This window comes from Chinchilla lanigera, unplaced genomic scaffold (genome assembly GCF_000276665.1).
Source record: "Chinchilla lanigera isolate Chin_1 unplaced genomic scaffold, ChiLan1.0 scaffold00151, whole genome shotgun sequence".
Taxonomy (NCBI): Eukaryota; Metazoa; Chordata; class Mammalia; order Rodentia; family Chinchillidae; genus Chinchilla; species Chinchilla lanigera.
Window position 1 is genome coordinate 1,967,044 of NW_004955552.1, and position 11,183 is coordinate 1,978,226.

The 11,183-nt window shown below is 36.5% G+C and overlaps 1 protein-coding gene across 7 annotated transcripts in view; it reads left to right on the plus strand.

Annotated features, from left to right (window-relative positions):
* Mtus1 (microtubule associated tumor suppressor 1) overlaps positions 1–11,183 on the plus strand; it is a 173,183-nt gene that overhangs the window by 99,567 nt on the left and 62,433 nt on the right. For 5 of the 7 annotated variants that reach the window (XM_013508602.1, XM_005412200.2, XM_013508603.1 and 2 more), the window contains one exon: positions 2,043–2,081. The exons of the other annotated variants lie outside the window; for them this stretch is intronic. In XM_013508602.1, the coding sequence (XP_013364056.1) occupies positions 2,043–2,081 (39 nt within the window). The remainder of the gene's footprint in view (positions 1–2,042; positions 2,082–11,183) is intronic. 7 annotated transcript variants of the gene reach the window in all.

Below are 11,183 nucleotides of genomic sequence, written 5' to 3' on the forward strand. Positions count from 1 at the left end.
AAAAAAAAAAAAAAAAAAAATTCCACCAACCACCAATTACCATTGCATTTTCTTCTAGTTTTTTTCCTCTCCATATAAACATGGTTCTGTTTTTGTTTAACAAAATCAGTAGCATAGTGTGTACACTCTTTATTATCTTGCTTTGTAATTAATTATAGTGTATCATGAAAGCTTCTTTTCTTTAAATGACTATTTTCCAATTCTTTGGTTGTCTGGTTTTGTTTATATGGGGAAATTTCTGATTTTCACTGTGGTGCATAATACTGAGACAAACATCTTTAATGTGATCATTGCTTCAGATTCTAGTTACCTCCCTGGGATATTCCTAGCTTCAACTGTGTGAACCTCTTTAAAATTGTTAGCATATATTGCCAAGTGTCTTGGATACTTTTCTCTCATTGCTGGGACAAAATACCCAATGCCCAAAATGAAGGAAGGAAAGGTTTATTTAGCTTATAGTTTGTGGAGGTTTCAGTTCATACTTGGCTGGTTCCGAGGCAGAGTGGCACATGGGAGAGGGCAACAGTTCATGGCGGTGGAAGACAGCAAAGGGGGCAATGGCAGAGAAGAGCAAGCCTCTTTTCCTCCCTGCTGTTGTAAGCAGGCTACGTGCTCCCAGGGGGCGTGTAGCACTCACATGCTCTCCAGGCCCTTGTATTTCACAGGCTCAGGATGAATACAAAGTCAGCACCCTGGCTCCCTGCTGAGTCACATAGTTAACCTTCTAAACTTCTCAAACTGATACAATGAACAACATCCCAGAAGGGTTAGGGCATGTCCTTTTCACCCCAAGATGCAGAACTGCTGAGTCACTTAGCCAAGCCTCTAGACTCTTCAAGTTGACACAGTGTATCAACCATAACACCAAGTTACTTTCTAAAAAGATACTGCGCTCAAGCAGTATGAGAAAATGTGTTCATCAGCATTCTCCTTAACGTATATGTGTGTGTATGTGTGTGTGTGTGTGAAGGATCATGTGGTAACCTGAGCTTACTGACCTACTTTAATGTGTATCAGTGCTTTTTTCTTTCTATTGAATTGAAGCAAAATTAGGCATAAATATTGGAAAAGAGAATTTTCTTATGTCATATTCTTATTTGTTCAGGCTCTGAAATATCAAATGACCCTGCAGGGGAGAATTCAGGATGTGAAACTGGGGTTTTTATTCATGATCACATAGCTGCATAATCTGTACAACAATAGCTGAAAATAAGCATTGTCAGACTTTGATGCTGTGGTAACTTTCAGAGAAGGAAACTTAGAAATCCCACTGATAATTTTGTAGAACAGGAACCTCCAGTATTTTCAGATGGCCTAGTCTTACAAATTTGTGAGAGTTTTATTATGACAGAGGTTTTAGTTCAGTGAGAATCAGTGCTTTCCATTTATAATGGCTATGCCCACATGTTTTGAGAGCTGACCACAGATGTAAAATCCCGTAGGTAGAATACGGCAGCTGGTTCTAACTAGTAGTCTGCAGAGGCTTATGTGTTACAGCTGTTTGATGTCAAATAGAGTCACTCATAGTTTTCTTTTAGTGATATGTAGCTCTGTGCCTATTGTCACTCTGGGTTGTATTTTAAGTGAATTGGTTTGGAGAAAACTAATTTTACTGCTGAGTAGAAATTGGTTTGGGAAAGTGCATACTAGTGGATGTCTTTCATTATGCCTGGCCCCTTCCCTGCCATCAGTGGTAGAATAATGTGTTTATTCTTAAGCATGTGAATTCACTACTATTAAAAAATAAACTTTAACTGGTCCTACCTGAAAATATAATGTGGTGTGTCCATTAAAATTGATCGTAACTTGTGATGATAAGGCCATATCACTCTTAATATTATCATTTTGATGATATTTGGAGTATCATTTTATACTTAAAACATAAATGTTGATTGCATCACAGTAGTATTTCCTATGTAGAACCTAACATTTAGAGAATTTTTGGATTGCTTTTAAAAATAAAGCCACACTTCGTAGTTTTTTTGTGTGATATTTCCAACAAAATGTATGTGTATCTTATATACATTTCTTTCACATTTTAGGCCCTTCAAGGAAAAGTATATTTACAACTTTCAATGCAGGTGAGTGACTACCTTAAATATGAATGGAGAAAAAGGAATCTTTCTTTTGAAATATCATGTGATCATTAAAAATATTTAGATTTATTTACAGTGAATTTTCATTGGTATACTTGCAAGTAGATTTCAGGTTTGAGATGTGAACGACTGTTTATGACATGTAATGGGAAAGCATTAATAACTGCTCGGTAGCTTAGATTTTTCTGTTCTCTTTCTTTACTCTTTTGCACATACTTACATCTCTTTCTAAGACAATGTGAAGCTTCAACTATTTGAACCACAAATGTGAATTAAAATCTTTTGCCTCTTTGGAAGCCACAGAGTTCACATAATGTATTCATTACAAATGTGTTATATGTAGTTTATCAGATTTCTTGAAAACTACCTACACTCTCTTGTTGTATGTAAATCTATAAAATAGTTCTGTGGATTAGAGCAGTAAATCAGAGGAGAGAAAGGTATGATCATCTCAAACTGCTGTTCTGTGACCCTGGCAGACATTAAGATGCAGTTGTGAGACCAAAAGGTGCAAGGGCCTTGTCTTCAGGGAATTTACTGGATAGCCAAAGAATTGCACAAGAAAACAGGAATCAGAACCAAAATGATTTCTAGGGAAGGAAGGCTGTGTGCTCCTGGGAGAGGTCTTGAAGGAAGAGTAGTCTAGAGGGAGAAAACTGAGCAGGAAGTACAAGCTAGTGAGTGTCCTGTACAAAGAAAATAGAATGGTGTCCACCATTCAGGGAATAGCTAGTATCTCTGCCCTACCAAATGTATTCATTTTCCTCAGCTTAGAAAGGGAGGGAGGTATAAAGGAAGTATATGAAATGGTTAATCTTCTGTAAGTTCTTAAATCTAGAGAAAACTCTGCCATGCAGAATGATTTAAATTAGAAATGTCCCCAGTAGCCTGAGTTTGAATATATATGGTTATTCAAGTGAAGTATAAAATACAGAAGTTGTTCTGTGTCGATTTTGGTTTTTATATTCTTTTGTCCTACATTTCTAGCACAGCTTAATATTTAGGAGGAGAAAAGGTATATTGTATATTCTGTACAATAACTTTTTGTGTTGGAAAACCAGTTACTTAGAAAGCTGGATTATATGGCAACTCTGTGTGCAACAATTTGAGAAACTTCCAAAGAGCCCATAACATTTTGTATTCCCACCAGCAGTGTATGAAGGGTCCAATTTCTCTCCATTCCTGCTAACACTTGCTTTTGTCTATCTTTTTGGTTATTATCAGCCTACTGATTATGAAATGGTGTCTGATTGTGGTTTCAGTTTGTATTTCCTTCCATGCTAGTGATGTTGAACATTTTTTCATGTGTTTATTGGCCACTTTTATATCTTCTCTGAAGAAGTGTCTATTCAAATCCTTTGCCCATTTAAAAAATTGGATCATTTGTGTTGTTAAACTGTAGGAGTCCTTTATCTATTCCAGAAAAAGATCCTTATCAGAAATAGATTTGGTGGATACTTGCTCCCATTTTGTAAGGTATTTTTTACTTTCTTTTTTTTTTTCCTGGTACTGGGAATTGAACTCAGGACCTTGTGCTTGCAAGGCAGACACTTGTGCCACTGAGCTAGATCCCTGGCCCTTACTTTTTTGGTAGTATCCACTGAAGCATAAATGTTAATTTTGGTCAGATCCAGTTTATTTTCTTCTTTTGTTTCTTATGCTTTTGGTAAAATATCTCAGAAAACATTGCCTAATCAAAAGTCATGAAGATTTATGCCTCTTTTCCTTTAAGTCTTGTACAGTTTTAACTCTACATGTAGGTCTTTGATTCAAGTTAGTTTTTATAGGGTATAGGTCCAGCCTCATTATTTCCCAGGTAGATATTCAGTTGTTATAAAAAATTTTTTTCCTGGGGCTGGGGATTTAGCTCAGTGACACAGCGCTTGCCTGGCAAGCGCAAGGTCGTGAGTTCAGTTCCTGGTACCGGAGAAAAACAAAAAACAAAAAAAAAAAATTTTTTTTTTTTTCCTTAAAATATCTTGGAAAAAGAAAATACCTTGGTAACTTGGTAAAGAAAATAATTGACTGTAATTATGAGGAGTTATTTCTGGATCCTAAATTATATTCCATTGATTGATGTCTGCCTTCACCAGCTCCATACTGTCATGATTATTTGATGTAGTAAATGTTGAAATCGTGAAGTGTGAGTTCTCTAAACTTGTTCTTTTTCAAGATTTTTTGGTTCTTCTGGATCTCTTGAATTCTCATGAATTTTAGGACCAGCTTCTCAATTTCTGTAAAGAATCAGCTGAAAATTTGATAGGGATTGTATTGAATATGTACATAGATCTGGACTATTGCCATCTTAACATTGTTCAGTATCCCAAACCTTAAGTAGAGGATTTTTTCACATTCAGTTAGAGCTTTAATTTCTTTCAGCAGTGTTTTATAGTTTTCAAAATAAGTTCTGAACATCCCTTTTAAGGGCTGTTTTCTTGTAGTGACTCTTCTGTACTTTGGCAGTTGTCACTGATCCTAGTAACAGTAAAGTGGCTGGTTAGATAAAGCTATTACACTATTTTAATCTATATTAAATATAAAATTTTGAAAGATAATCTTAATTCACGTCCAAGTCCGTGGTCATGTGAACTACGACAGGCACAATAAATAATAATTCTTGAATATATCTCCTTTCTCTACTATAGAGAAAAGCCAAAGCATTAGTTTCCCTTGTTAGATTGTTGCACTGAGATTTTTTTCCTTATTTCAGTGAATCTTGACAGGTAAGACACATCAGAATAGTAAATTAACTCCTGATTAAATGGGAAAAGAAATGAAAAGTACTACATGATGTGGATTTGACAAAACCTTTAATCATGAAGTAGAAATAGGGTTTATGACAGTTTTAGAATGGCTATCTCCAATTTATCACCTTTTAACATAATTTCAATCAGTGCTCAAATTCTTTGCAACAGAAAAGGGCATATTTTAAGGAGTCACCATTGTAGATCAACTTAGATTCTGTGATTTGGCCCTTGTATTTTCCAAAAACTCATAAGCATAACTCTTCCAGGTTCTGTGACTCAGTGGTTTGTTCTTACTGTTGCTTAAGATTGAACTGGTATTACAATGAGCCTAATGAAGAAAATGTCACGTTAATGTGGCTTTTGGAACAACTTTGATGCTAAGAATGGCATCCAAGTAGCCAATGGCTTCGGGTGCATATCTGAGTCTTCTGTTTTTGTGTAGTTGAAAAGGTTCTAGGGCTGGGGATTTAGCTGAGTGGCAAAAGCGCCTGCCTGGCAAGCGCAAGGTCATGAGTTTGATTCCTGGTACTGGAAAAAATAGAGAAAAAAAAAAAAAGGTACTAAGTTTTTTCTGCACTATGATATTCAGTGACTGCAGGTGACCTTGACTTTCTTTATGTTCTGCTGGCAAACAGGCCTATTTTACATGATAAAAAACATATTGCTTCTAGTACATTTTCCTTTGAACATTAAATTTGAAATCATTGTACTATGGTATTCAGATCGTTTTTTAAGGACCAAACAGTGGTGAAGGTTATGCTTGGCCAACTTCATATCTTTTAATTTTAGTGGCATTTTACTCAATTCCAAGAAGCTTTACACATAGAGGTTTAGGAGTCACACCTTAGGGTTTTTTTTGTTGTTGCTGTTGTTTTGTTTTTGGCAGTGGTGGTGGTTTTTGCAGTACTGGTAACTGAACCTAGATCTCTGCACTGAGGTATATTCCCAGCTCTTTATTTTGAGATAATCTTAAGTAACTAAGTTGCCCAGGTGAGACCCAAACTGGGGATCTTCTTGCCTCAGCCTCCCTTTCGATTTTTAAATTTATGACTTTAAATAAATTTCAAATATATTTCTTGTCACTTAACATATAGTGATCACTTTTAAACATGGTCCCATTTAGTGCATACGGTATCATTTAACCATGTGTCTTGAATGCTTGGTGTGCCTCTATGTTATGTTAATATGTGATTCTATGGTAAACATCTGTATAATTAGCACTTTCAAATTTTGGGGAAGCTTTCTAGGACAAATTTGTAAAAGTAGTATCAGTAAGTAAAACATGCGTGCATTTATTGTCACTTCACTCAGATCACCAAATTCCCTTCCTGAAGCTTCATATCTTTTAATGCATGGTTGAGAACATGAGAGTGCTGGCCTCACCGTGTCCTTCCTGGTCAACATTGTATGTTATTTAAAAAAATTTTTAAACTGACATATTTTATAGTGTTACATCATTGTTTCAGTTTAATGTTTCATCAGTTATTTTAAAGGAATTTCCATTATTTCCTAAGAAAAAGAAGAAGAGCCAGAAGAAAACAAACTTTTGAGGTACTAGTATTGGTATGACTCTTGGTTCTGCCACTTTCTATTTGTGTCCTAACCTAGAGTTACTTGCTAAGCCTTTCCACACTCAAATTTCTCATTTGGCAGTGTGGGAATACTTAGGGAGTCATTCCCAGGATGGCAATAATTTTGACGTACTGAAATCTTTGCACACAAGGATGTCAAATGATAGTAACTTTTGTTGCTAGGGATAGAGATGGTGCTAATCCTTTCCATTGTGCTTATACTTCTATTAGCTTGTTTTTCACGATTCTTTTCCAGGAAGTTGAATTATTTTAAACTGTTAATGCAGGCAGAATAGACCACTTACAGTCAAGAACCACCTCCATGGGGTCTAGCTGTTGTAATTTATTTAAAGGTTATGATGCTACAAGATTCTAGGCACCATTGACTCTAAATAAAACAGCTTACTGTTTATAAAGAAGATGTCACACATACCGCAGCATTCTATTATTACCTTGGTTCTGTCACAGAGAGGCTATTTGGGATACCAGAGGCATCGAAGTTGTGTTTATCCAGTACCCTGATTTTTTTTTCCACAAGATCATCAGTCCCAGGGGCTGTGGTATCTACCTTGGAAAGTAAAGCTGCACTGCTCTTTCAGTACACTTTTAGCAGAGAGCACCGGACAGGGCAGCTCCTTGTATCTCCTTCTCCCCTGTGTTGGACAGTGATTGAGAATAGCAGACCTGGTCCGGTGAGGTGTCATTGATGAGCTGAGTGTCCTCTGCCTGTCTTCCACTGTCACCTTACAATCGTCACAACTTGCCTTTCATAGTCAAAAGGCAGATGCTGTATAGAGATGTGATAAAGTTCATGTTTCTAATTGATATGGAGAAAGGAATCGATATTTATATAAGTCTTGCTGGGCACTGGCTTCCTTTTTAGCAGGAGCTAGATCTCTTCTTCACACATTACACACTATCTTATTCCATATAATTCATCTTGAACACAGCAATTATGTTAAGAAAAACACTAAGGATATAGACTTAAGCATATAAGGCCTTTCAGAAGCACTGGTACAAAAGAAGACACTGATTATGGCAAACAAATGTTTTAAGCTTCCCCTTTGTCACAATCATTATATGCAGTATTTATAAGCAAAGAACAAAGTGAGACATTGGCAACATAATTACTGATTTCAAAATACATCACAAAACTTCAGTAATTAAAACAATATGATACTGGCATAAAGATAGATAGACACATAGTCCGATGGAACAAAATAGCCCACAAATAAATCCATGTATGTGTGGTATACTGATCTTTAACAAGAATATGCAAAGGGAAATGATGATTCCTTCAATAAATGGTACTGGAAAAACTGGATATCCATAAGCAAAAGAATAAAATTGAACCCTCATTTCACACCATACAGAAAAACCTGAATCGTAGATTAAGGATTTTAATGTAAGCCTTGAAACTGTAAAAGTCTTAGGAGAAAATACAGGTGGGGAAAGCTTTAGGACATTGTTCTTAGTAATGACTTCTTGGTATGACCCTAGAAACAGGCAACAAAAGCAAAATGAGAGAAATAGGGCTATGTCAAACCACAACTCTTCTACAGAGCAAAGGAACAATTATTTATATGAAAGGCAGGCTGCCGAATGGGAAAAAATATTGGCAAACCATCTCTCTGATAAGGGGGTATTTACCAGAACAAAATCAGGATCTAGAAGAGAGATTTGCCCCTCCATATTCATTGCAGCATTATCATCATGTGTCGGAGGTGGGAACAACCAAAATGCAGTGTATATACACAACAGAACATGATTTGGCTTTAAAAAAGAAGGAAATCCTATAACAACATGGATGCTAAAACAACGTGGATGAACCTTGGGACATTAACTAAATAAAATAAGCCAGTAACAGGACAAGTATGGCATGATACCACTTATCTGTGGTATCTAAGATAGCCAAAATCACAAAAACAGAGGGTAGAATAGTGTTTACTGAGTTCTAACAGGTGGTTGCCAGGAAATGGGAAGTTGCTGTTTTAGGGGAAAAGAGTTTCAGATATGCAGAATGAGCACACCTGGAATCCTAGCACTCTGAGGAGCTGAAGCAGAGGGATTCAAAATTCAAGCCCAGTTTGTGCAACTTAGGGACCCTGTCTCAAAGTAAGTAAAATATAGAAAAGATGCTGGGTATGTAGCTCAGTGAAAAGGCCCTAGATTCAACCCCAACGTGGGGGGAGGGCCGTGTAGAGATCTGTTACATAACATTGTGCCTACAGGCACATTGTGTTACATAACATCATATTGTCCACTGAAGACTTTGTGAGAGTAGGTCTCACGTTGTGTTCTTACTTCTGTAATAAAGAACAGTACAGAAAAAAGAGGCATTGGACAGAAGAGAAATATGTAGGGCTAAGAATCATGAAGAAAATTTACTAACCTAATTAAGATAATGTGTTTTCAGGTCTTACCTAATTTTTAGTGGTAATATCTGGTATTGGCAAATGAATGAGGAATACGTACTTATATGTACTGGTGATTGAGCATAAATTAGAACACTCATGCACATAGCCAAACACTTCTACCCACGAATTCCATTAGCAGAATTAACTCTAGGAAAGTGATTGATTTACTAATCTATTGTTTTGTAAAATTACTTAAAATCAGGGAAAATTGTAAATGGCCTGTATGTCATGCAGGTGTTACTTAGTTCACTGACATTTCTGTGGCATTTTGAGAGCCATCGGCACGACAGCAGTGGCAGCAACTCTGTGGCCTATGAGCCATGCCTGGCTATTTGCCATCATGAAGAGCTCTGAAAGGTTCACGGCACTGATGTGGGGGGGTTTTAATACGTTGTGAAGAAGATAAGTGCGAAATTTTTAAGTTTATCAACTTATTAAGTTTAAGAACCAGCTGCAGAGCAGTATGAGGCACAGGTAGTTTTACTCTGTTTTTATAATAATTCTCCAGTGAGCATGTAAAGTCTTTTGGTTTGTTTTTGAAAACTACAATTGTACATGAAATCAAAGCAGTGCAGCTCCTAAGTTAAGATCTTACTTTGCGAACCCAAAGAAACAGGAGGAAATCTCACTGTTCTTAAAGGCCTTATGAAATCTTATGGGTGGCTGGGGTATGAATTTTTTCTAATTATCTCTTGTGAAATTTTTAATAATTATGAACAGTATATCTTCCTAGTAAGGAAGAGAACATCATGGAAAAAGTGAGCCTGGAGTTGGATAAGGATGAAGAGTTTCTTGCAGTCTCTGCTGTGATAAGGAAAGGAAGGGGTCAACTTCAGGATTGTACTCTGTGTTAGCCTAAGATAGGTTGGTTGGATAGGGGTGCTCAACTCTCTGAACAAGCCAGGTGGTTTAAATTTAATTTTTCTGGTTCTTTGTGATCATGAACAGTAAGCTAGCCATACTTTGAATGCATTTCTTAGCATCTGTGCACCCCTGTACAGTGTATATTAGAATTTTGTCTACAGTCATGCTTTCATTGTTTTCTAAATTACTAATTTAAGCCAAAAACCAAACCAGACAAATTTCTTCCATGCAATTTATGTAGTAAAATTTGTGATTCTGTTGTTTGAGCATACATTACCTGATAGACCTGTTGGAGCCTTATTGTAGGCTTGTACTGAATTAGTAATCTTTCCCATTGCTGGCCACAATACCTGGCACTTACATCTCAAAGAAGGAGAGGTTTATTTTGGCTCATGGACTCAGAAGTTTCAGTCCATGGTTGTCTGGCTCTCAGACAGAAAAGATATGGTGGAAAAGCCTGGTGGTAGATTGCTCAACCCATGACAGCCAGGAAGCAGAGAGAGAACAAAAGAATGGAGGAGCCTGGGACAAGACTATACCATTCCAGTTCACGCCCCAAGCCCCCACCCTTCCAGCCAGGCCGCACCTTCTAACAGCACGGTAAGTACTGAAGGCATCTCTGAGTGGATCTGCTGATCAATGTAGCACCTCGTGATCCAAATGCACTGGGACTTTGGGGAGACACATGAGATATAAAGTATAACAAGACTGCACAATTATTTTTATATTGTTTCCCTTTACCTGTGTCATTAATAGAAACTCAGATTATTTTGTAGGTTTCCTACAAAACAACTCAGTGTTTAAACTTATTGGGAAGTTTATTTTTTCCTGCCCTTGAGATCTCCATTAAAAAAACATAAAAGGAAAACACAGAAATGTATAATGAAGAAAAATAATCTCCCCAAGCATGACTGAACTTTTGGTATACATATTTGCTTCAGTATTCTTTATTCTTTCTATTTAAAACTGTCCTTGATAAGCCTTATCATGTTTACTTAAATTAAGAATTTGTAAAATAATAATGCTGACACATGTATTTCTTTTTTTTATTTTAAAAATAAAAGGACGAAAACATTAACAGACAGGCAACCTTTTACAAAGTAGCAAAAGAACAGTACAGACAATACAGAGTTACAAACAAAGTGGTAGGAAATTAACAATGCTTGTTGTATTACATATCGATATCTTCAAAGTGGTTTCTCCTGAAAACAGACATGCAATATTGATCAATATTGACAGTTTCTTTCAACAAAGAAGTAGAAAACAGTAGAACAACTATGTTAACTATCCTATATATACATACATACAAAATTTCTCCTTCTTTCCTTTCTCTTTTCCCACATTCCAGTTGCCCTTTACCCTTGAGTGTTTTCCTATCATTTCACAATGTCTATCATATCTCCTAGTTTAAATTAACTCTTTCAGGTTTTACACTAGTGAAACAGTGCGGTGCTTGCACATGCAGGTCTGATTTATTTCACTTATGAG